The sequence below is a fragment of the Motacilla alba genome, chromosome 1A, assembly GCF_015832195.1.
Source record: "Motacilla alba alba isolate MOTALB_02 chromosome 1A, Motacilla_alba_V1.0_pri, whole genome shotgun sequence".
In the NCBI taxonomy this organism is placed as follows: Eukaryota; Metazoa; Chordata; class Aves; order Passeriformes; family Motacillidae; genus Motacilla; species Motacilla alba.
Window position 1 is genome coordinate 68,383,170 of NC_052031.1, and position 26,766 is coordinate 68,409,935.

Here is a 26,766-nt window from a genome sequence, read left to right on the forward strand (position 1 = left end):
TTTCACAGAAAGAAAGCAGCAAAATAGCCCTCTTAGCTTTTTATTTTTATTTTAAATTTTACTTAATATTTTTATTTTATTTTATTTTTTTATTTTAAAGCACTCCAAATAAAGCCAATTAAACTAATTGTATGGCTGAGAACCAGTGGATAAGAATGGAAGTTCACTGACCAATTTAATAGCTTTAAGGATGCTTTGCAACATCCCTCGATTCTTTGCTGAGAGTGACATGATCAAATAGAGAAAAACTCTTGGTTTTCTACACTTTAATGTGTGCCCACACAGTTTTAGTGGTTTTATGTAAAGCCAGATGTTTGGTGTACCTGTGAACTTTTCTTTTTGGTTGAGAGTTGTGCAAAGCAGAGTTTTTTTGCTCCTCTTCTCCTTTTTTAAGCCAAAGTGTCAGGAGAGGGGGTTTTGGGCTGGCTCAGGGTTAGTGCAGCCACGCTCCCATGGAAGATGCTTTCCACCCACAGGAGCTGTCCCAGCAGAGGGGTTTGGACAGTGCTGAGCCTCTCCCCAGAGGCTGAAATCCTGATTTTTGTCCTCCTCAGAGCACCCCCAGTGCCGGAGCAGAGCAGCGCCCAGCTCGTGTCCTGCCTTCTCACACGTTAACCCAGAGAGCTGTGCCTTTTCTCTTCTAGCGATGTGTTTGGGCTGTTTCAAGCCATATTTAATCTGTCTCTTTCTCAGCAGGTTTGAGACAATTTGAGAAAGAACCGTAGAAGGCCACTAAGGACGCTGGACCAATCAGTTTGGGGGAAAAAAAAATAAGGAAAAAGTGCTAAATTGTTCTTTTTATATTTATGTTTATTTACCAAAATGTCTTTTTTTTTTTTTTGCATTATCCCAGTTAAAACCATGTATATTAGCACTGTATTTAATAATCAGTCTAGACTTTCATCAGAATAGTACTGCCTTTGCACAAGAGCCTTTATTCCTAAAGAAACCCATGCTGTGAAATATATAGACTCTCCTACTGAAAGTCATAAATATGTACCTGAACAGTGATTTCAGCTGGCATTAGAGGTCAACCCAAAACACATGTAAAGTGAAGTCGCTTGGGAAAGGTGTGCAGTAAACCTATAAAACCAATGGTTACTTTTGTAATACAGAAGTCTTTTTCTTTCTGCACTTTAGACTAAGGCATGGAAGAAATATCTTTAGTTGACAATGTAATATTTTCTGTAAGTCGCCCATGTCATGAGAAATACTGCATCAATAACGTGTTTTAATTTTTTTTTTTGTTTTATACTTTTTTTTAAGTATCAATTTTTCCATTCTAGTTTAAGTTAATACCTAAATTTGGATGATTATGTTAGCTGACAGCGGTACTGATATTTCTTTTTGTTGTTAGTGACTAGTAATTGAATGCAATCTAGAATATATATACACACATAGCTTTACAAAGTTTAGCCTAAAGGCACTACTAATGGTAGAATGCTTTAATATGTGCTAGAGTATTATATTTAGCAATAAACATACATAATTAGCCAATATCACAGCTTAAAAAAATAAAGACAAAATCACACACTTTTCTATAGTAAGATTTCATAATTGTCATTAGAGGTATGGTGAGATAAGTATTAAAAAAATTTAAATGTCAGTTGCCCTGTAATGGGTAATTAAAAAGAAAGTATAGTTTTTAAAAGAGGAAAAGGTAAGGGTATAGAGGGTCAAAAATAGGTCACTTGTATAAAACGTTGTAGTTTAATTTATATAAAACTACCATAATTAAAAAGAAAAAAATGCAAACAGAGTTGGAGCTTGTTTCAAATGACTGTACACTAAATCTTGCCATCCATCAGTGCCCTACACCAGGTCCACTGAAAATGAAGTAAACCTCTATCTTTGTGATGCTTCTTTTTACCTCTCTCCCATGAATATCTTATTTACAGATGTTTTCATTTGTACATAGTAAACACATGGCTTTAAGACGTCAGCTTGGTTTGGATTTACATGCCCTGCAGTTCAGCATTTACATCCCACAGTGTATGGGTGGCATAAACTGAGCAACTCAAGCAGCCCCTGAGCACGTTGTTAACAGCTTTGTTGTGCACCAGAACCCCCAGGACCTCCCTCATCACCACTTCCATGTCTTACAGCATCTGGCTTCTTCCCAAAGAAGTGTAAGGTTCTATTTCAACCCAAAGCTGGGCTCCCCTGCTTGGCTGAAACATCTTGTTTACGTGTAGAGATGCACAAAATTATCTGTAGGGGGTGAAACTGTGCCTGACGTTGTCGGTGAGTTGTCATGGTTTTTGTTTGGGGGTTTTGTAAACACTCCTCTGAGTCTTTCAACTACATCTGATAGCTGCAATAAAAACCAATTTGTTCAAACAATGTATTCTGAAACTGCATCTGCAATAAATGGAGTATTTCCATCAGCAGCCCCGTTTGTTAATGAGCAGGAGTGGACCAGTTGTTGTAAGTGGGATAGGAATTGTGCTGAGTCCCTGTGAGATAAGGTGAAGAACTCCTAAGGATGTCCCTCCTGCTGCCACAAACCAGCTTGGCTTTGGCCTAGCAAAATCTGTCTGAAACTATCTTAGCAATAAACTGTGAGGCTGCCTCAGGGTTTGCTTTGGTGACTTTTAAGAAGAGTTTTTTCTGTGCTTTCCTTAGCTAGAGCCAGCCTGTGTCTGAATGTAACATTCTGGGCGCTGCCAGCAGAGTTGCAAAAATCTAAGTTTATGTTTGAGACTCCCAGTGTGATGTTGGAGGCAGCCCTTATGTTCAGCTGGCTGGGTTTTACTGTGAGTTATCCCTGCCCATGATGCTGCCTTCAACTGTCCCCATGAATCACACAGGAGTTCAATTTCTAGGTACTCAGAGAAAGGGTTGTGTGAGGCATCCTTTGTTCTTTCCATCCTAGCTAGAGCACAATCCTGTTTTGAAGAATAAGCCACAATGTGATCTCTGGGTCCTGTTCTCGTACAGAAATTGTAGAAACTTATTTCTATCTGCATTAAAATTTGTCAAACCTCAGGCTGAAAAAAAACAAGCTATATAAAACAATTTAAGGACTACACTGATCAACTTTTGTGGTTAATAAACTTTATTCATATAAAATTTTAAAGCATTAGAAATACACTATGAAAACCACAAATATAGAAAAAGCAATGTAATTAGAGCATTCTTTGTCAGTGCCTCATGAGCCAGTATGCCTGACCACACTGCAAGTAACATATAAAAAACTCCACGTAAGTCCCTGTTTTTTTTTGTTAAGCATATCTCTAATTAAGAAAGACCAGATAAAATGGAAATGAAAATACATTGTCTTTTTACTACTGATCAAAACCAGATTTCTGCTAAGCATTTTTACAAAAACCCCACCCTTATTGCTGCATTCTTATACCAGTTAGCGGTCTCCTCCTTAAAAAAAAAAAAGGAGGAAGAAGTAACTGCTCATAACAATTATCAAGTACAGAAGAAGAAATGAAGATCAAGCTGCAGAGCACATCTAATCTGGAAGGAGTTAAATGGAGGTCCTGCAGGAACCACCTGCATTTAATACTCTGCTTTGAATGGGTAGTCCTTGTGGTTGACAGCTCTGAAAAGAGAAAGACCTTGTTATTCAAGCAGTGCAGAAAGTATCCTGAGCAGCATTTCCCTGCTGCAGCCTCCCTCCCACACTGCCAGCATACTCAGGTTCTTCAGCTGTCATTAAACTGAACACAGGCCTGTGAGAAAGCCCCTGGAACACCAACATGCTGGAGGGAATGCTCCGAATGAATCTCCCTCCTGAAGATCCAGGACATGGCTCATTCGAGTTTAAAGTTTTGGTTTTGGTCATGTATGTTTTCAATATGGGGGAGTGAAAATACAGAAATAGGACAAATGGATAGTAAGGATAATAAGGAACGTACTGGATCACTGGAACTGCCCTCCAGTTCCTGTTAAAGCTGAGGATGACATCCATCTCCTTTTTGGACAGTTCAAAGTCAAACACCTAGCAGGGAAAGAGGAAAAAAAAAAAAAAAAAGCTCTTTTTAGTTAGGTTTGTGAGTAGTTAGCACCTAAGTGTGCTTCATGCACTTAGGAGCTGAGGTAGGAATGCATTAAGCACAGTTAAGCAATCCTCTTATTTCTCAGGCAAATAAGAACCCTTGAAGCCATCAAGACAGTCCTTTTGTTTCTGAGGTGCCGTTCATAGCAAGGTCTTACATTTCAGGGTGGCTGAATTCCAACATCACTGCACTTTGTGTTGTAATGCACACAGAGACTTTAGGTGCTCAGGATGTGTCTGTCAAATACTGGAACTGGAGGTAAATTTTCTGCTCTGAGAGAGGGCTACTGGGTATCAACTGCAAATAGTTGCCTCACAGTTAATCATCTGAAGAGTTCTTGCTAGGGGCTCATAGGAAAAATAACTCCAAACCCTCTCACCATGGATTGAAAGCAATACAGAGGTATTATAAAAGGTGCCACACCTTATGAACAAACATCCAGCTGAACTTCACTGCCAAGGGGAGCCACAGCGAGTGAGACCAACTCTAAAAGGTCTGGTGTTTGTTCTCAGTTTGTTCCTTTACACCCTAAGGACTTGTTAACCTTTTCCCCAAGGGCAAGTCCAAACCTGGGGCTCCCTTTCTGCAGCAGCAGAGCTCAGACAGACCTGGTGTAACCCATTTCTCTCCTAGCAGGAACAAAATGCTTTTCCCCAGATTTTCCAATCTCTGTGCCCCCCTTCCAGTGCCTCAGGTGCTGCATGGAAACACACAGGGGGCTATGGGTGTGGGTGCCCATCCTGCACAGAACCAGGCAGCAGCATTTCCCAAGGCAACTTCACCTTCATGTTCTCTTCAACACGGTGTGGTTTGTCAGACTTGGGAATGACAATGATGTCCCTTTGCACCAGAAAGCGGATCAGGACCTAGGAAAGAACAAGGAGGAGCACGAACACTGAGGACCCAGGAAATCTATTCAAACACATTTTGTGGATTTTTTTTTTCTTTTAATCTGCAACTTATTTTTCACTCTTTGGAAGACTACCGCTTTGCACACAGGAGTTCAATATGCCAGGATTTACTCATGCATTTGACAGAAGACTGGCAAACCATCCTTTTTTCCTAGCCTATATAGTTTCTACATTGTGGCTATTGCAGGACTTGTTTTGATTTGGTTTAGGGTAGTAGCAAGGGGAGAAAAATGATGATGCTCTGGCTTGTATTATATGATTGCTCAGACTCAATGAGCATAATAACACTACAGATTATTTTGGGCTCACAGGTAAGTACTCACAAAGGTTCAGTTTTGGAAGTCTATAGAAGGAAAAATGTATTTATAGAATCTAAAAGATCCCCCCCCTTAATAAACCCCAACTGTTGCATACAGTGTTTTTATCCTGCTCTGGCTGTCTTAAAATAGGATTGTCTTTGATTGCATGTGAACATGGGGCTTTGTCTGAAGTGCGGGTTCTGCACACCCCAGGCAACAATTAATTTGTGTGACTAGCAAACTAATAGAGAGAAAAAAAAATCTTAAATAATCAAGGAGCTTTCAGTAATTCCTTGTGAACACAAGCAGATTGGAGGCAATCAAATAGGTCTCCAAATTACAGGACTCCTCTGAAGAATAACTTAGCTGGAGAAAGGAATACAAATTTAGGAAGGTGAACACCTGAGGTAAGCATTGCTGATCAGTCCAACCCAAAAACTGGCACTCAAGATCTCCTTGAAAACAGCTGATAATTTTAATGAATGTTGTTAAGAATGAAGAGTCAAGGTCAGCCCTATTATAATGAATCTCTAAAGAAAGTAGCATCTGTTAGGGCTGGCCTGTAAGACATCCAAGGAGGAGGAATGGTTTGCTCTGACAACCTACCTGGGCAGGGGTTTTATGATGTCTAGCTGCAATGTCTTTAATCTTGGGGTCATCCATAAGTGTGGGTTCCCCTGGCTTAGCCCTGTTAGGAAACAGAGATGGTGGTATTAGAAAGGTGATGGCTTCCCTGTAGGAGACTTCCATCATGTGACATAATCTGCATCAAGACAACAGAACTTCTCATTTTAACTGTATCATTTACCTAATTTAGTAGTAATAATAATAATCATCATCCTAGTTCAGCTGCAGTGTTTTGTGTACAGAAAGGCTGCAGCACTCTCTTACCACGGGCGGTTAGGAGAGCCCAGGGGGCTGTATGCTGTCACAGCAATCCCTTTGGATTTACAGTATTTGACCAGCTTCTCCTGGGTCAGGTATGGATGACACTCCACCTGCAAGCACAGAAAGATGGTTGATACAAGAGGCAGACTTTGCTGAGCTGCAGAGCATTCCATTTTAAGTCCTCTTGGGTCAAAGAAAATGTGAAGACTTCCAGTGTCATGATTCAAATCTACCTACTGAAAAAGTTGTTAATGTCACAGCAGTATCTAGAGGCCTAGCAGAGAACAGAGCTTTCTCATGCTACATATTACCCACACAAAGCAAAACACAGATGAGAAGAGTGAGAGTGTTATCTGTGTGGAATCTGGGAAATGAACTTTCCTGGACTACTGCAGGGCAGGATTGCATCGACAGAGGGGCAGCTCAGAATGCCTCAAGTTTATTTTCTGCTCTGATCACCCAACCTCTCCTTGCCTCAAGGAGCCTCCCTCATTCCTACAGAAGCTTGGGGAGATGATCTAAGCTAACCTAAGGTAGCAAGTTCATGCTGCAAAGAGATGTTTGGGTAAGATATCCTGAAAGCAACAGGAGCTCCGTGGGGATGCTGCTCAGCTGCCACAAGCCATGGCATGACCACAGGGCTGTGTCTGTGCTCCTCACGTGACCCTGTACACATACCCAGCTGTCTCTGAACACTTCTCTACCAGGCATGGTGGACATGAAAAAGGTGTCCAGTAGTTAACTTTCACCTGAGCTATGTGGGGATTTCCCTGGATACTCCCCATGTGGAAGAGATGGGCATTCAGCACCCTCAGCTGCATGCAAAGAATTTTGGAAATGGAAGAAAATCAGAAGGCCCCTAAGCTGCTGCTGTCCTATGATTACATTCATGAGGTATGTGGTGAGAATTCATTATGTGATTGTACTCTTCAACTTCCTTTCTGTAATGAAGTTGAGTGATTTATTTTATGTTGAAAAGTAAGTCTGTGCATCCCTGTATAGTCCCATGCTGGTGCAGAAACTCCCAGTGGGGATATTGCTAAATATATTTAAGATTACTCTAAATATATATTATTTATACAGAACATGTATATCATATGTTATATGACTTTAGATATACTCTGATTATAGGTATACACACATTCTAAATATATTTGGAATACTTCAAAGTGGAAGGTTTCAGCCTCATGGAAAGGGGATCTAGACAATCCTTAAAGTATGGATTCTAATCCCAATCCACTCTGTGATTCCAAACCTAATCCAGTCTATGATTCCAGACAGCAAGGTTAGCTGAGGAAGGGAACCAAAATTCTCACCTGGTTCATTACAGGCTTGTGCTTCAGTCCTGGCTTGTTCAAGATTCTTTCAATCTGCTCATGGTTAAAGTTGGAAACACCAATGGCTTTTACCAGGCCAGCATCCACCAGCTCCTCCATGGCCTAGTGAGTAAAGACAACCAAGGTGGGTGTGAGTTGGTGGTATTGCTGTCAAACTACGTTATTTTATTTCTCTCAAGCTTGTGGCAAATGAACAACCAACTCAGGGTAGATTAGATTAGATTAAAGTATCTCAGTTCATAAAAGAAAATAGAATCCTAACTGTATGAACACCCAGTGAATTAACAGCCACACCTAGATTAATCTGAAGGATTGGTTCCATTGTGTGTGCCAAATATTTAAGAACAGTAACTACAGTGCTGATAGCTTCCTTCTCTTTACCCTTACTAAAAACATCCCCTTCTTGCTCCCCAAAACAAGAGATACAAGCCGGTTGAAATACAATTCCAAACATATCCCTCAATTTCATTTTGCACACAGATCTCTGCTCCATCTTTAGAGCTGAAACTTTCTCTGAAGAGCAAATACTGACTTACCTCCCATGTGTCCAGAAAATCTGTGTCACTGGGAATACTGTGACCCTTGTCATCCAGAGGGTGCAGCTCTTCACCAGCCTGTTAAATCAAGGCAGGTAATATAGAGAATTTAATTTAAAGTGTTGAATTTCCTACAGTGTGCCAGCACTTTGGACTGCATTTGCAGGCAGCCAGTTAGCTGGTAGTTTAAACATCTTGCATAACTAAAAATGATGCTTGTCCATTAGTATTCTCTCTTGGATAAGGGCCATATTTTGCAAAATCAGTCCCTGCATGCAGAGTGTGGGGATTAGTAATAATTATATAACTTTGGCAGACCTGGGGAGGAGGGAACTGACACTCCACAGCCCCTTTATTCTAGTTTCTTATTTATTTTACACAGACGTAGACTGGGGGAAGAAACACATTCCTTCTGTGCTATGATTCAGTTTTCAGTGCTGGTTACTTCAGGCCAAGCCAACATCCCCAAAAACCCAGATGTCCATGCTGTAACCCCATCCTGTGCTGGTTCCCAGAAGACCTGAGGGGCTCACACCTACATCTCATTCCAAAAGGCATAAAAAGCCAGACCCCTGTGCTAAAACACACCCAATTCTTGCTACCACAGGGATCAGGGAAGAGCCAAAAGAACCCAAATCCCAGCTGTGTGATGAAGATGGCCACAGCAAAGATGAGAGTGCTCAGTGTGTGCCTGGGCAGGTAAGGAGGAAAGGTGGGGAGAGCAGGAGTACCTTGAATCCCATGGGGAAGTGCATCAGGTAGAGGTCGAGGTAGTCCAGCTGGAGGGCAGCAAGGCTCTTCTTGAGTCCTACCTTAACCAGGGACTTCTCATGGAACGTGTTCCACAGCTGTGGGAAGAGAACAAGCCCCACTGTCACTTTACAGCTCCCACAGGGCAGACCAGGGGACAGAAGCTTCTCACTTGGAGGTCTGGGAGGAAAAGTCCCTCCCCACTGAAGTCAGTACCTGCTGAAGATGAGGGTGTAACATTTGACTGTTAAGGCAGGACAAACATGCCACAAAGCCAACTGTCATGAAGGGGGAGTCAGGATTCCCACTTATGAGAAGATATTCTCAGGTATAAATGTAACAATCTGGCATCTGACACAGTAAAGCTGTCAGCGTAACAATTATTTTTTTCACCCTAAATTTTGACTATTGAGCAGCTCACAGGTACCTTCTTTCTGTCCCTTTTAACTGTCCACATTGACAGTAATCGATTTTACTTCATTTTTGAAATCAAAATTCAAGTTGTTTAAATAGAAGAACAAGTACTGTTAAATGAAGCCACATTCTTTAACAAAGCAAAGCTTCATGTGGAAAATCTTAGTTACACTCCAAGTTTTCTGGTTTTGCTGGTGAAAACTCCCAAATTTATTAGCTGAACTCTTTGTTAAGGAGCACATCTGTGACAAGTGGATGAGATGAGGAATGAAGAAAACACCTATAAAATGCTTTGATTTCTGCTCCCTTTCAGGATTACCATTGGTACATGACAGAGTTTTGTGTCTTGCTTAGCACTGATGAATCCAGACAACTGTCTTGCCCTTTTTTTTTTTTCCCCTTATCTTGGGAGTGACAATTGACCATCCGGTACAATTGACTTAATCAATGTCAGGAAATTATTAGATCAGCAATAGCTGTGATATCTTTCCTAAGTTGTCAGCAGTTCCTGATAAAGCCAAGTCCAAATTGCAAACACAGGATGGGACTTTTAAGACACAAGAAGAAAACCACAAGGTGAACGTCAGAGAAGGGAATAGGTCCCTATGTTACTTTACAGCTACAACAAGGGTTTCTCTGCAAGAAAAGCTAAATGCCCCAATAATCTTGCACGCTTGCACCTTAGTGACAATGAAGAGGTCTTCCCGTTTCACAGCTCCCTCCTTGATCTTCTGCTGGACTGCGTTCCCTATTTCATTTTCATTCTGGTAGAAGTAGGCACAGTCGAAGTGGCGGTAGCCGGCATCGATAGCAAACTTCACCACCTCTTCCACCTTTCCCGGAGGAGCCTGAAAGCAAACAGAAGCCAGCCATGAGCTCTGCCATGTCCCCCTGGCAGGTCTCAGTGCTGTGACAGCTCCTCACAGTCCCCCTTTCCAGCTGCTCCTGGAGTTTGCTCATCCCCTTCATTTAATCGAAACCCGACGGAGTTTCCAGGCATTTCTGCAGGGAACGGGCACAGGGCAGAAGGGAGTTTGTTTCTGCCACACTTCCAGCTCTGCCACTGCCAGCAGTGCGGTCTGCACTGTCACTTCCCCTCTCTGCTCCCTGTGTTGCCCAAGGAGTTTCGCCACTTCACCTTCCCCAAATCCTCCCCCAGGGCGGGTCCGTGACCAGACCCCTCCAGACCGTGACCCCATCCCGGGGCTGCGAGCCGCTGCCGCTCGCTCTTTTTTGGTTGGGTTCTGTAGCAATATAAAAAAGGTAAAAGACTTTCTGAAGTGCAAAAAGGCCTCACAAAGCTAAGAAAAGCTGGGAAATTCTCATGAGAAGCTAAGAAGTTAAGAACCAAGTGAATACATTTATATTTATCATAAGGAACAAGAAAGAACAAGAAGTTATTGATAGTTCAAGATGTGAGAAGTCCTAGAGATATGCTTTGCAAAGACAAAAAAAGTTTCAATCCTAAATAATTAATTATTGTGTATTGCTCGAGGTTTATAGAAGTCCTTTTGTTAATGTTAAACCCACATAAGACCTTTTCTTATTGGTTAAAGTATAATGACTTTACACCTTTTCTTTTATGCTATTAGTTCAAAGAACATGTAAAAAAAGGCTTTGCATAAGCTGCCACCTTGTCTTTAATCTAGATTTGCATGGATGTTGTTATTGTCCTGTGTCTCTTGCTTTTTGCTTGTATGACACGGACAGATAATAAATCCTAAATCTACAACCGGAGTCCCATCCCACTTGTGAGACACAGACCCATCCAGCAGGTTTCTTTCGCTTCTCCTCTTTTATTCTGGGCCTCCTTCCACTTCTCCAGCCCCTAATTTATAGCTTTTTTCTGCCTTTTCCCCCTTGCCTGTTGCTCCCCGCGTCCCCCCCCGCGCCTGGCATCCCGCCCGGTTACACAAGCGGCCGCATCCCGCCCACGCAGGGCACGGATCCCGCTCTTACAGGGCTGGTTCCTTCTCTATTTTCTTCTTTTTAGCTTTATTTCGCATCTCGGCATCTCCCGCCGCATCCCCACCCTCCCTCCCTCCCTGCTTTCCCCCTTGCTCCTCCGGTACCTGCCAGGTGCCCAGCCCCAGGGCGGGTATCTTCATCTTGTTGCTGAGCTCCACGCAGGGGATGGCCATGCTGCCGGTGTCCGTCTGTCGGTCTGTCCGTCGCTGCCCGAGCCCGCTATAAGGAGCGGAGCTGGCCCCGCCTGGCCCCTCCCCGCCTCGTCACCCGCGGCACACACGAGATGCCCGCCAGCCTCCGAGGCTGCGGGAAGGAACCAAGTTTTATTGTCATCTTTCTGTTGCCTTGGATGTCATCACACATTCCAGAATGGGAAAAAAAAACAACCCCAAACTGATATGAAGTAGAGACAGAGAAGCGGGGAATCAGATTTTTCAAAGTGGCTGATAATTCCAGTATGGTCAAACTAGAGCGGCAAGAGGAGGTGTCTTCTATTGAAAGCAAATATGAAAGAAACACATAGATCATACCACCCCACCCAAAATAAGAAAAAGACAAAGCTACTGTGAGAGATGGGATGAATTTGACAGAAAAGAAAGATGTAAAAAAAAAAAAAAAGAAAGAGAAAAGTCTGTTGAGATTTTATAAATTAAGTAATGGTACGTTGTTTTTGAGGCCAGAAAGGACCACACTATTCTTCTTACACTGATCTCCAATTACATTGAAAAGATTTTATACCAAGCCTATGTCATATCCATGTCCCTTAATTTTTTTAAGGGCACTTGGGTGCTACAGCAATAGGAACTGATTAAAATTATATACAGATTAGACTAGGAAATGCTGAGATCGAGCTATTAATTGCAATTTATTGCTTTAATTGCAATAAATCTTGGTGTGGAAGTTATAAACCCCATGTAATTGCCTTTTTTTTTTTTTAAGCCATTTGTTTAACACAGCCACCAACAATTTTCCTCCCTATAAATTTTTATTTGAAGACATTAATGGTTTTGGAGCGAACTTCCTGCAGGCCAGGGAGGAGCAGGGAGAGATTTTGGCAACTCAGCCACAGCATGGGCTGGCAGAGGAGAACTGCTGGAAGGACTCTGTTACATGTACAGGCTCTTCTGTTCCAACATTTTTATTCTGATTTCTTTATCTGCATGGAGGAAGGCAACTCATCATTCAAAGCCACATAAAACCTGACTTTATGAGGGTTTAAAAGGCTTTAATTATTTTCTAACTGCTATTATTTGCTGGATGCAGTATGGGTGGTGACTGGCGCCCCTTCACCTCAACTTTTTGGCTGAGTCATGGTGATTTCACTCTCTGCAGAGCCTGGCAACTCCCTCGGGCGCCCTGCCGTGATATTTAATGAATCAGAGCCTGCAGGTACAGGTGGTGACTTGTCCACAACCTTGTTAATCATACCCATGGGTCGCTACCACCTGACTGGAAATTTACTAGTGTCTGATTTGGAGGTGTCCCTCCTTTGGAGTGACTTTTCTAGAGAGTAATGGTGCTCCTTCGTGAGCAGATTTTGCTGAAAGGCCAAAAATGCAAATCTCTTATGTGGGCAGTCCAAAGGGAACGTTTTGTCTAGACAGAATCATAGAACTATTAAGATTGGAAAAGATCTCCAAGACCATCAGGTCCAACTGTTAGACATTAAAGTTTTTTGGTAGAAAGTCCCAGCGTGAGTCAGCCTTGCTGACAGGGCTCCTTGGGGAAACAATTTGCATTATTTTCCTGAACTAATGCTAAGGAGCCTGTCACAAGTGTCTACCCCTGCGTAGCTGACAAAACATTGCAATGTCTTGATTGCAACAACAGTGAAACAACAAAATGTGATTTTTCCAACTGTCAAGAAGGTAAGTATTGCTATTTCTATTTTAGTAAAACTTGGGGTTTTTCCCTGTGAATTGAAAGGCATACTGGGCACTTTTTCAATGGGTGAAGATTGAGACATAGCACAGAATCACAGAATGGTGAAGGGACAGATGGGAAGGGATCCCTAGAATTCATCTTGAACCTCTTCCCTGCTCAAGCAGGGCCACCGGGATCATGTTGCTCGGAGCCCTGTCCAGATGGAGACACCACAACATCTCTGGGCAAACTGTGCCAATGCTCAGTCACCTTTGGAGTGGAAAAGTGTTTTGTAATGGTAGAGGGACCTTCCTCTGTCTCATTTTGTGCCCATTGACTCTCGTCCTGGCGCTGGGCACCACTGAAAAGAGCCTGGCTCCATCCTCTTTTCACCTTCCCTTCAGGTATTTATGTACCTTGACAAGACCCCCTTGAACCTTCTGCTCTCCTGACTAAGGATTCTCAGCTCTCTCAGTCTCTCCTAACAGGAGGGAGGATTTAATTTCTTAATTAATTAATGAATTAATTCCCTGTGCTTTGGCTGAGTCACCTACCTCCCTGTCATGCCCTGGGCTGCCCTCCTGGGGCACCCAGCCCTGTGCACCCCCAAACTGCAGCCTGTGGGTGTGGGCAGGGTGAACGTGGCAGTGCTGGGCAAAGTGTGGCTGGCACGGTGCAGGAGATGACCATTTTGCAGGGAGCCTTCTTGTAGGATGAATGTGGCACCCAAATTTTTCCCTTTTATGCTATACCCTGTCACAGCCTTCAGCACGTTTCTGAATTGGTGCATGCTCTCAGCCTGTCTCTAAAAACAAAAATAAGCCCCAGTAACTTAGAGCAGGAGAGGTCTGCTCTTACTGAGACAGATCTACTTCTGTCAGTCTTATTTGCACAACATCATGCTTGTGGGTCTGACAATGTCAGTAGGAAGTGGTACATCAGCAGTGAAGAAAGTTTTTTGTGTGAGGAAGACATTTGTAGAATGCTTTGATCGATTCCCTCCTCGGTGAGTGCAATGGACAGTACCCAAATTTATCAGCAAGCTGTGGATTTTCAGTACTTACTGAAATCATTTCCCTGCAGCAGCTGCCTTTGGAGTGGTTACAAGACACCAATTTTAGTAACACTGAAGTGAAACTTGTCACCAAAACTCTGAGAGCAGGGTTAGAAATTCCTTGGAAAAATCACCAGAGCTATGTCCACTGAATCCCAAGCTATGTCCTGTTTCTCCAGTATGGTGGTGCGTTTGCTCCCCTCTCCTTGGGGCTGCTCTACAGCCTTTGGGATTCCTGTTAGGTCCTAAGTGAGGCCTTATGAACTCTCCTGGACCACAGTGGGCTGTGCCAGCAGCTTTCTGTGAGTGGGAATCTTCTCAGAGCTCACGAGCCCTCAAGTTTGTGGTCCTTGGAGGGCTGTCGCCAAAAGTTGATGACTGGGCTGATAATTCCATTCCTCCACGCACTGAGAAATGCAAAGGCATCAAATGTGAGTATTCCACTGCGCTCAAGGGGGATTTTTAACAGGTACCTTTGTACAGATAGATACAAGTATCTCTGTTTATGTGTGCATGTGCATTAATTCAAATACCCTCTCCAGTAGCAATGGTGCTATCTTGAATCTGTAACTGGGTCATTCTAGTAATTGTAATAAATCCTGTTTAATCACTTTATAAATATTAAATTAGTCAATGACTAAGTACTGTTAAGCCCTTTTGCACCTTACCCTTTTGTACCATTACCCTTTGCACCTTTTTTTTTTTTTTTTTTGCATCTCTGGTCCCCATGTCAGTCATTCTGAACTGATTCTAAAGCAATTTTCCTTTGCATGCTTCACCTGTGCAGTAAGTAATGGAGTCAGTCTTGCCACTGAACTCTGTTAAATTACATCTTTACAGATTTATGTTAAAACCTACTTTCACTAATACCTTTAAGCAGCCTAACACATTCATTTGCCACATCCATAAGCACACACTCTGACTGTGTTCAGAAGAGCCTTGAGTTAAATCCTGGAAGGGCTTTCTCCAGTTCACCAGTTGTACAGTCTGATTGCTGCTTATTCCTTGCCTTTAGAACCTTTCCTCCTCTGAATCTTGGGTCTCTTCCATTGGAGTTTTTCTGAAAAGAGCTGAGACAACACCTTAGATCCAGATAAGAACGTTGACAACTTAGATCACCTGAGATTAGCCATACAAAGGAAGCGGGGGTGGCTGCTCATGGAGAAGAGTGTAGGAAGGCTGTGATGGATGAGGAAATGTACTGGTCTGGCAGCAGTCCAGCTCTCTGCACTCTGAAGTGTTGATAGAGGCCCTTGTGTGTGAATATGAACAAACAGATATGCCAGGGTGGTGTCCAACAGACTCCGTGAGAAGATATTTACATTTACTAACTGGGAATAGTTGATTTTTAAATGGGGTGGATGATGGCTCACTGTTGTCATTGCTGCTACAAGATAATTGTCAGCCTTTTATTTAATGGAGCTTCATAATCAAGGAGAAATCCAAAGAGTGGAAAGCAAAAGAAAGAAAACTGGCTCTGAATAGTAGATATTAATGTAAACACTGTTTGGCTTCTTTCATTTACTAGCATCTCTGTAAAATGTACCGATGCAAGGACACATCAGTCCTGGTCTGGAGGAAGGGCAGGAAGGGCTCTGAGGCTCTCTCCTGCCATTGCACAGTTTGCTGCAGTCCCCACATGTCCCACTGGGGATGGCACGAATGAAGAATCTGCTCTGCCCATCCCTCTCCACACTCACCTCACTAACTTTGCACCCACAACCACTCTGGCTGCAAGGCAGTAAGGTTGGATACAAGACTAAGTGAAAAACTGTCACTGGTTAAAAAAATAGCTTAAATTATAAATGCCAACAAGCAGCAGAGAGTTCAGTTTGAGCAGATGGGGGAATGTCCAAAACTGAATTTCTGAGCTCTGTGACAGAAGCCTGATCCTGCAGCCTGGCTGCAACAAGTGCAGGCTCTTGTAGATGACCAGGACTAAACAAAAGTGACACATCCCAGGAAGGAGCTTTAATGGCCTTATTAAAATAGGGGCTCTTGTGGCAAGAAGGAGGTATATTCATGTTGGGAGGGGTGAGCTAAAAGTGGAACACTGATGATTGTAAATATGCTCAGGTGACCCTGCAGGGGGAATAAATCTTGATAAACCTGTGTGAACAGCAGGCCAGTGGTCCTCCAGCACGGACAGAGTTTAACAGTGCTTTTTTGCCTTTTTGCCTTTTTGTCTTTTTGCCTTTTTGCATTTTTGCCTTTTTCCTTTTTGTCTCATCCCTCTGCCCAGGTGCTGCTTCGGGCATCCCCCTCTGGGTGAAGTGACAGAAATTCATGTTCTCTGTGTGTTTTGGTTCTGAGTTTGTGGCTGTATGCTGCCTGGGCTGACTCACACATGTAGAAATGGCGAGTAACCACATTTATGTAAACAGAGTTGTTTGTTTTTATTACACTGCTACACTCCACGTTCAGTTTTTTTTTTCTCACATATCTGCTTGTATCTTACAGCAGAGTTTTCAGTATGGTTGGTGCATATGGGTAAAAAGGAGGGGTTCTGTAACTGTCTGCAGATCAGCTTCCAAATGGAATTTTGTAACTTCTTTGGCAAGAGAAGACAACCATGTGCTGAAACCAGTTCAGGGCAGGTAAAGTGACAATTTTATTTTCCTCTGTTCAGAAAATCAAGTTATCAGCAAAGCTGGACTATGCTAACAATCCTGAGACAAAAAGTGAAACTTTTAAATACCTTTAGGAAAAACAGCCAACTTAACCATGTTTTAAATAAAAAAGAGAAATAAAAAGGGGTTTTTTCCTTCTTTTCACTGTTAAAAGTGTAAGAAAGCTTGAAAAACTGTCTGCTGTTATAAAAGAATGAAGATGTCAGGCCCTACCTTTCCCTAGATTGTGGGCAGGGTGTACTGCCATTCATCCTTCAATTTTGGCATAATCTTGATCTTAAAGCTATTTCCTTAGCTGGAGATATGTTCCAACCTTCCCAATGTGTTTATGTGACCCCCATGGAATATTAATAATATTAATGCTGGATATTATCATTAATAATATTAATGCTGGATGTCAGCTGTGGACTTTTAATAAGAAAGTATTATACTTCTAGGTCCTTTGATTGTGAAAATTGAATTGCAATGTTTAAACCTAGTGCATATTCTTTTCTAAGTTTTCTTAGTTCTTAGGCTGATATTCTATAAAAGCTGATAACAGTGCTTTAGGAGAACAAATTTATTGCTGATCTTTAGTAAATTGGAAGGAAAGTGAAATTTTAACTGGTGGGGAAACCAGGGGAAGGCTTAGGAATGGCTTCTGTGCAGGGTGTGAAATGAGACATGAGAAATGAGGGGTCCAGAAGGGAGAGAGGCAGGAAAAATAGGGGAGTCATACTCTTAAACATAAATGTATTTTTCATCTGAGTCCCACTGGAAGCAACAAAGTACTTTAAAAATAAATAACCAAAAGCACAGTGGCTCTTAAAGCTCATCTTATTTTATCGCAGATCTTTTGCTGACATTGTTTTCTTATTGACGTCAATGGAGGTTTCAAAAGCAATTGAAAGCAGCTGCCTGCTTCAAACACACGTTGAAGTCATCAGGAAAAGTGCTGTAGAGTCTTTCCCTGGAATATACTTGAGACTAGTCCAATATGTCTTTTCATCACAAATTTTAATCATCAATTGCTGGCTTTGTTTGTATTTGCCTCAGTGGGACATGTACTCGAGCAGCTGTATCAGATAAGGGTGCCCAGTAATATATAACTGGCTTTACCAAATCCATCAAACTCACTTTCATCTTAAATACAGTGTTATTTATTTTCCTTTTTTTTTCTCAGGCACCGTCAGGAGTTTTCTCTTTTACTGTTTTAGAGGATTACTTGCTTTTGGGGAAATAAAGTTCAAAGTCCGTCGATTGAATTCCTTATATCTATTTATATTGATATTTTGTAACAGTATATTAGGTCAGATGATGTTTACACAGTGAACTTTCATTACATGATTAAATTGATATACATGAACTTTAAAAATTGGCCCCTCTTTTTTTTTTTTTCCTTTTTTTTTTTCCCACTAAGCGGCACTGGGAAAAGTGTGCTTTACCTGAAATCATCTTCTTTCTACAAGGAATTTGTGATGGCTGCTGTTTTTCAGTCTGTGTGAGGTCAAAAGTCTCTCCTGAAGAGAAACACAAAGAACCTGAACTAGTACATGAAGGAAAAAAAACCAATATACAGTGGAGTAAAAGGGCATCATGTTTAGGTGAGGCTATGTGTACCATGGGCTTTGGTCATTTAAAACCCCTTCCTTCTAATATTTCCAAGTAGGGAAGAAAATATAATTGTCTAAAGAAGGCTCGTGGTCACTGCAAGTGCCCTGAACCCAGCTGGCAGGGAAGTGCTCTGCACTAGAGTCAAAACAGAAAGGGAAAAAGGAAATATCCTGTGCGGCTTGGTTTGGGAAGGAGAACACTCAGGGATGTCTTAAAGGGGGAAAACAGACATTGCCAGAGCAATGCAGCACTGATAAATAAAGTATAAAATGTATTTTACTACAGGATGAGTGCATTTCTAGCACTCATTTCTTTATATCTTCCTGGACCTGCAGAGGGTGCAAAATCTCCACATTACTAAGAAGAAGCAGATTTATTCCATTCTCCTGGTGCATTTTGCTTCTTTGGTAACTTGTAGCAACTCTTCATCAGCACCAAGATCCTCTCTAGAAATGTCATTGTAACAAAAATGGAGATAAAAGCATTAATTGCTGAAATTAGGGCTGTTGCCATTTAATTGGCAGAAGTGTTTTATTCTTCAATAGCTGCACCTAGTGCTCAGCAGTTCTCTCTAGCCTAGTGCAATTTGGTCCCTTGTCATCTTCTCTCTTTCCTTGATAGTTTGTTTTCTTCTTCATCATCTGGTTGTTTTGGTTTTTTTTTTTTTTTTTTTTGTTGTTGTTTTTTTGCTTTCTGGTTGATTTTAATCTGGGTATTTCTTCTGGTTTCTGATGGAATTCTTGCTTCCAGCTTTAAGTGGTTTCTTTCATATCACGGAAACAGAGGGGCTAAATGATAAACTGCATGGCTTTGGTTACACATTTTACTTTCACATAATTTCAGCAGTATCTAGAACAACAGAATAAAATATCTGAGACATTATTATTATTTCACTTCATTTATTTTCAGTGATTTAGCAGAGGTCTTCAATGGGAGAAAGTGTGACTGCAATGTTTGGGCCAAAAAAACTGCATTTAAAGTGTAGGAGTTTCTGGGATAAAGCTTCTCTGCTTTCAGAGAAAGCCATTCTGTTCTGCAAATCAAAACAAATGCTTCACTACCACTCAATTAGAGCAGCATTATTAGGGAAATAATCCCTCAAACTTAAAGTACCTGTCAAGGGAGGGGCGAGAAAGTTGTTAGTGTGTGGTGGTAAAACTTGTCTAACTTGTCTAACTTCCCATGTTTCATAACAAGGATTTTATTTCTTTTTCTTTTTCTTTTTTTTTTTTTCAGTTTGTTTACTTCTGTTCATTTGTGTTTTGTTTGTAATTCATAGTCTTCATTCCAGCTGTGAAAGGGCTGGGTTACAATATTGCTGGAGGTACAGCAGCCTTTCAGATTGGTAGGATTTGCATGATTAGCCCTTTGTGTAGGAATGAATGTGCAATTAAATTTAGGTCTCTGTATTTTGTCAGAGTTCTTGGTGGGGCTCATTTTAAGCAAGTCTCATTACTTTTCTGACTGTAACAAAAACTTATTTTGCATTGACCTGCTTATATCTCATCTTTGGGTTGATGGGAAAAAAAAAAAAAAAACAACCAAAAATAATCAATCAAAAAATATAAAATCGACCAAGAAGGTCAAGAGGCAAAATTGTGCCAAGGCCCAGCACAGACCCTCGTGTTCTCAGTGGCTGCAGATGATGGTGATACTGGAGAGAACAGAAAACCTTCCTTAAGCCTTGGCCTTGATCCTGCTGGAAAACAGGAAAATTTAATCTTGCCTCTGATTATTACCCAGTGCAAGTCTTTTGGTCAGGAGTTTCAAAATGAGCTGCTTAGATAGCGTAATTTATATTTGGAATTTTTTTATAACTCTGATTAAGTCTGAGCATGCAGTTTTCTAAGATGAAAATGATTAATTGTAAATAAGTTGTTTGATTTGAAGATATTATTAGGACAGTATTGCAGTAGCTGTATTAACACCACAATGATAATCTTGTTGTCTTTGATTCAAGGAATTGCAAAGTTTAGACCTGCAAGGCAGAACACAGCATCCTTATATAATTTAGTAGGGAAGAGAAGTGCTACTCTTCACAAAGGAAAGATTAAAGGCTTGGGGCCTCTTATGTACCCATATGCAGCTCTGTCACAAAGCAGTGATATTTCTATTTTAATAATTTAGAGAGAGGTGTGTGAGGAGCTGCCTGCCCTTTGTGCAGCAGGGTGGCCCTTCCTCGGGTGGGTGTGGCAGTCACATTTTCTGGAAAAATCCATTCACCCAGGATTTTCTCCTGGGAAGCTGAGAAGCCTCAGAGAAAAAGGAAAACAAATTCTTATCTCATTTGCTTCACCTGTGTTGTGCTCACATGTGGAATGTGGTTGGAGATTGTTTACCCACAGGTGATTGTTTCATTGGTTTCATGTGAATTGTTTTCACTCTTTGGTCAATCAGGGCCAAGCTGTGTCAGACTCTGGAGAGAATCACGAGTTTTCATAATCATCTTTTTAGCCTTCTGTAAGTATCCTTTCTCTATTCTTTAGTATACTTTAGTATAGTGTTCTTTAATATAATATAGTATCAAAAAATAATACATTAGCCTTCAAGAACATGGAGTCAGATTCATCATTCCTTCCTCCATCTGGGAGCCCTGCAAATACAACAGGTGGGAAAAGTGGGGGCTCCCAGCTGTAAAAATGTTCAGTTCCTCCCAGGGGCATGCAGGGCAAGGCAGGGGGCAGGGGAAACACTGGTGCTGGACCTTATTGCAGTCCATGGCACATTGGGTGATGGAGGCCTCAGGATCAGCGAATTACTCTGCAGGCTTCCTTGTTAATTAATTAAGAATACGCAGGAGTGCGTGAGAGAGCCTCTGTAGTGCCCAGGCAGAGCTGCACCCGATGAAAGATGAAACAGTGCCTTGAGATTTATTTATGTGCATGGATGGGGGAGAATCCCCTCCCTGGGCAGCCTGGGCTTTCTTTTCTTTGTGCCCTCAGTGTGGGTGGCAGGGGAGTGGTGCCACACAGAAACCTGGCATGGAGCTGCCAGCTGGCTGGTGACCTGCTGGGATGCTGAGACCTCAGCTGGACACAGCTCCAGGCCAGAATTTCAAGGCCAACCTGGCCTGAGTGGAGAAGTTTAATGTGCAATTATTTTGACAGTGCAATAAGTAATATTTTATTAAGCTCAGAGTGGTAAGAAGGAAGGCAGAGGGATTATATGCACCCTTGGGTAATATTCTCTGTATGTAGGACAATTTATTGTTTCCAGATATTGTCATTACATTCTTTATTATCAGCTGACACTTTTAGAAATCTGGCTGTAATGTTAATTTTATTTCTGTGTATCCTAGGGCATGAGAATTGACAGAGAGCTTAGCTAAGAGAACAAAAAACCCATTAATTTTAGTCCTTTTTGCTGATGTCTTTGATTCTTTCATTTTTCTATTAAAAACTTACTTTACTAAGGAAACTGATAGAGGTTCATATGAATTTGGCAATTTGACATCCATCAAAAGTGGAATAGGGAACAGGGATAAATAAGAATTCTAAAATAAAAACTAGATCTGTGAGGGATTGCTGAAGAAAGGCAGAGGAAAATAAAAATCTTCATTTGCAATCCATTCCAAGCATGCTGCCTCCCAGGGACTTAATTTAGCAACAAATCTCTTATTGCAAGAAATTATTTATAAAACCTGGAAGATGTCTGGTACTTCCAGTGGTGTTCCTGCATTGAATTTACCATTTGAAAATACAGGGAATGTTTGTGTTTGTGGAGGGATTTTTTTAATAGAAGGGGAAGGAAAACTTTATGGAAAGGCAAGAGCTGCTGCCACTGGCAGGTGTAGCCACGGGCTTGTAGCAGTGTGGATTGTTAAACTCAATTTTTTTCTTCTTCTTCCTCTCCTATCTTTTTTCCTTTTATTTTTTTTAATAGCTTTCATTGCTTGTGAAAAAAAAAAAATTGTATTGAGAGATGAAAGAACCTGAAATCCTTTCAGCAGCCTCAGATTAGGTGCATCAAGTCATCCCCAGTGTCAGCTTCCAGTTAAATCTGGGAGAACATCACCACAATGACCTGACTCAGCTGAGGTGAGTGTATTCCCCACTGTGCTTTGGGAATTCAGCACGCATGGGATAAACTGAAACGTTTTTCTGGTAACAATTTGTGCTGTTTTGGTGAAAATCATGCAGGCATTATCTTTTTGCAGTTCTTTGCAAATACAGATGAGAGTTTTTGTCGAATTCTCACTCAAGAAGGCATCATCTTAAATTGAAATATTATGATTCTTTCTGCGGAAAATAACTGAGTATAGAGGAGAACCAAATTCCTGATTTCTTTTTGGAGACAGGCAGGGAGAGAGAGAAAGGAAGATTTTGCCTTTTCTAAATACAGAACGCTTTTCTGGCTATTTTTTAAAGAGAAATTGAAATCCTTGTAAGGTGCTTCTCACACATAACAAGCCCATGAACTTTAACAATATCAGGATATTTGAATCTTCACAAAATTAAAAAAAAAGGATTAAAGGGGGTTTCTCATCAGAGCTACAATAATATTTTTCAGAACTTTCATTTTTGTTTAACTTTACAATTCAGACGTTCTCTGAAATACTTATTGAAAAACAGATTCACAGGTATCTGAAGCTGAAACACAACAGCTCCTAAACACCTGCATTGCATTTTTTTGTAAGCCTTATCTGAGGCTGAGTTTTAGTTTCCCCTGGGCCTGACTGAAACCCTGTGAAAATCAGGGCAAATATTTCCACTGTGTTGAGTATGCACTGGAACACACCCAGAAGTTTCACTCACTCCTTGACTGCAGCATCCAAGGTGGTTCAAACCAGCATCTTGGTCCTTCTAAATGCACAAATCCATGTTGTTCCTCAATTCTATCCCAGTGCCTGTGTTGATATCCATAATGTGCCAAGCCCTGGTGCAATTTGACTTTTCCCTAATAAAATTTTGGAGGGAATGAACACCCAAAAAATGCAAAAAATAATAATTAAAAAAAAATAGGTTAGGTTTCAGTTCTTTTTCCCTAAATGTAAAAATGTAAAATTCGTCAAGAATTTTAGGCTGCACTGCCTCAAGTCTTTGCTAATTTTGGAGCCACTCATGAGAGTTTTGCTCCATGGTCTGTGCTCACTGATACATTTTGGCTTTAAATGACAGCTGTGATGTGTTGGGTTGGGTATTTTCATTAAAATTTGAGGGATTACACTGCCTTTGCAAAGTGCAGCAAGTGCTTATCTGAAACATTACATCCACAGACAACCGTGTTCAGAAAAGCGGAGTCCGAGTGGAATTAAACTGGAGGAGACACAGGAAAGCATGGCTTGTATTACCAAAGGAGCCTTTCTTTTTGAAAAAATACAGAGAGAATCAAAACCAATTGAGCAATTGACGCCAGGGAGGAAGAGCTGATTCAAAGTTGATGTGAGGACAGCTTTTGAGCAAAGTATTTTTTTTTTCCCCCCAGCAGCTCTTTCAAAAAGGGAGTAGCCCAAAAGTGGGTAGGTGTCAGCTCAGTTGCCGTGACCAGCTGAACTAAAACATGCACAGAAATGTACCAAGCATTCACTGCTTGACAGATTTGACAGAGAGGAAGTAAACTGGATTAGAGCAGGGAGAGAGAAAAATCCTTTGGCACTGGATTTGCTAACTTCAAAAAAGAAAAAAGTAACTTCAGAAAGACTGGGTGGTAAGATCCTAATGCAGAGCAGATGGTAGTTTTCACTTCAGTCAGTCCTTTATAGATGTTATCCTAACTAAATGGCTCACATAAAAACAACACAGGCTTTAATTTTTGCTGAATTTTTACACTGAATTAGCTCTCTAGAATGAGACATATTTTATAACCTCATGCAGATAAACTCTTTGTAGTGCCTTTAACTAAGGACATTTGGCATGTTTATTTCTAAGTGTCACACTGATTGATTATTTTTTTCCCCCAGCAGAAGTAGTACTAGTACCCACTGAGATGTTTTCTTAAAAAAACAAAAAGAAAACTTGAGCTATTGAGGGCAGCCCCCATTACTTGTGCAGGTACTTTATGTCCTCTCTGAATAACAGAAGTTCGTGGCTGTTGGGCTTTGAACATTCACTACATCTTAAAAATAGATTGCTGTTATTAAAAGAGCAATCATCTTTCTCCCTTTCACTCCAGAAATTCCAAAGTTAAGTACTGTGTAAAAGAGAAGCCATTTGCTTAGTCACTTCTTGTGCAGCAGGGAAAAATACCAAAAACCAGAATACCAAAAGGCAATAAGAATAGGCACAATATATCTACTGCAAGTGATCTGAATATTTAGATTTTCTCAGTGTCTTGCTGATCTTCTTGATAACCAGAAGATCCACCTGAATGGGAGATCTCAGCTGTGTGCTCTGGAAAGTCTGAGAAGAATTTGTCTCTCCTGAGCTGCTGCTGTAGGTTGGCATCACAAAGCTCTCTGATGTTTCTTCTGGTATGATTCTTGGTAGTGGAGACAGAAACTTACAGAGCTTCCATTTTGCTGTGAACATCTTACACCAATTGGAAAAAAAAAAAATCACAAGTCTCCTTAACTATCCACTTCTGAAATTCTAATGACTTTTATGAATGCTGCTCTTTTCCATTCCAGCAGGCTGAAAGAAGATTACACGGCTTCTCGTGTTTTATCAGAACATTGCAAATGTTATTTTGCTGGCTTCTTGAGAAGAAGCTACTCTCTCTTTTCCATAAATAATTAGTGTCCCCAAATGCTGGATGCAGTTTCATTAAAGCGTTCTTCTACTCTCTCTTTTATTTCACATTGGTGGGTTTATGTGTGGAATTCATTTCTCCTGTGCTGCTGATTTACAAACAAAGCTGATTGCTAATTTGAGCCGTAGAAGATGACAGGAAAATGTGCTGAGATAAAATACCTGCTTCCAAGTGTTTTGTTCTAAATGCTGGAAGACATCCATACAATCAGGTGTGTTAGAGACTGGTGTGTCATTTTGGGCATGGAGTTCTTTTCATGTGATTCTGGAGTTCTGACCACACCATGTCTTGTTATTCTGCTGTTGTACCTTAGCTGTAAATAGATTATTACATTTGCCATTTCACTGACTTCTACAGCCTTGTTAGTTGACTCCTCCTCATAGTCACCAAGGAAGATTTTTGATTTTTAATTTTATGGAAACTTTTGAAATTGCTATTTTTTTCCCTTCCTTTCCCATCTTTCTGGTGGATTTTTAAATCCCCCCCATATCACTACAAATCTTCTCACTTAGCTAATTCATATTTCTTTGAGTCAATTGCATGAAGTAGTCTTGTAATATTTATTTAGTATTCCTTGCAATTGTCAGCTTCAGAATAATTTCTCTAATGCTAACACCTCTCTATTGAAAATCATGTCAATTTTCTCCAGCACTCCTGTAAGAACTCATAATATGTGCCACCATGTGATTATATCTTTTTTTTCTCTCATCCAGATCTTTACAGGCTGAAATCAGGTCCACAGAGAGAAGGGAAAAATCTGTGCATTTTCATTTCTGAAGATGACAGCTTTTGTTGTACTACCCCACACAACTATCAGCTATTTGCAGAGGTGATGACTATTGGTGTGGTAGGTGGATAAGGAAGATGAAGAAGAAAATGATTCTTGACTAGCTGAAGTCAGTAAGAGTGTTTCTTTACCTCTAGATCCATGCTACTACAGCTCTGCCTAGAGTTTCTACTCAAAACATTTTCCTTTTCCACAAGAGATTCCCCCTCAAAAATATTCAAATTTATTTTGAGGAAAAGGTTGACTTTATATGGGAACAGGGATGTTTGGCTAGGAGCACAAACCTTTTCCTTGCCTAATCACATGAACTTACAACAGGCTACTTTCACTCGGTTTTATAGCATCATGTTTTCCTGTTGATTTTTTTTCTTTTACTTCATGCTCTTAATTGCATACTGCTGTGAAGATTACGAGCAAACCAAACAGGATGATTTGCTCTCTGTAATTTCTGTTAAGTAACAGCATTCTGTGGGAGGTGCAGCCTGCAACTGCTGTGAGCAAACTGCACCCAGAGCTGAATGAAGAATTGGTCTAGTTTGCTAATGGCTAGGTACAGAACATTTCTTTGTCTTGTGGGCTTGATAATTTCATCTAAATACCAGGCTGCAGTCTGATCACCTTCGTGTAGGGTACAGTGCCTGGTCCCACAGCTGTGTGTGGCTCTTCCTTGTTGTTTTATGTCCCAGGAGATGCTTAGCTTCAGTGCTTTTTTTTTTTTTTCTCAGAAGCTTTTTTGAAAGCTGCCACAGCTACAACTGGAAGGGACTCTCCAGCCAAAATGAATTTATGTGTAGAGGATTTCACGATGGGGCATCCAAAGCAGATGTGAAGAGCTTTTCAGCTGGTTGGATGAGGTGCCTTCAGAATTAGACTGAGTCTTGCCTGCACTTGCAGTCAGTTCCCATCAGCTGCATGGCTCTCTCACCATGGCAGCCCTTTGCCACACTGCCCCTGGGTTACTGTGCAGCTCCTCTCCCTTTCCTTCTCCTGCTGCTTGCATTCACCTCCTCTAAAGTCCCCTTTGCTTCTGGACTCGCTG

At 41.2% G+C, this 26,766-nt stretch overlaps 2 protein-coding genes across 10 annotated transcripts in view; one reads left to right on the forward strand and one right to left on the reverse strand.

The window, feature by feature from the left end:
- CALD1 (caldesmon 1) overlaps positions 1 to 2,390 on the forward strand; it is a 169,529-nt gene extending 167,139 nt beyond the window's left edge. For 6 of the 9 annotated variants that reach the window (XM_038152951.1, XM_038152952.1, XM_038152955.1 and 3 more), the window contains one exon: positions 694 to 2,390. In XM_038152951.1, coding sequence (XP_038008879.1) covers positions 694 to 725 — 32 coding nt within the window. In that variant the 3' untranslated portion in view covers positions 726 to 2,390. The remainder of the gene's footprint in view (positions 1 to 693) is intronic. The other 3 variants (XM_038152956.1, XM_038152957.1, XM_038152950.1) reach the window with 1 other exon arrangement.
- A 650-nt stretch (positions 2,391 to 3,040) lies between these two features.
- LOC119707682 (aldo-keto reductase family 1 member B7-like) lies at positions 3,041 to 11,373 on the reverse strand. The gene is made up of 10 exons (XM_038152959.1): positions 11,218 to 11,373; positions 9,826 to 9,993; positions 8,713 to 8,829; positions 7,982 to 8,059; positions 7,425 to 7,547; positions 6,112 to 6,218; positions 5,827 to 5,908; positions 4,793 to 4,876; positions 3,870 to 3,952; positions 3,041 to 3,553 (listed from the first exon to the last, which is right to left on the reverse strand). Exons 1-10 carry the CDS (start codon positions 11,284 to 11,286, stop codon positions 3,511 to 3,513), a joined length of 954 nt encoding a protein of 317 aa, XP_038008887.1. The 5' UTR covers positions 11,287 to 11,373; the 3' UTR covers positions 3,041 to 3,510.
- Between the last annotated feature and the right edge of the window lie 15,393 nt (positions 11,374 to 26,766).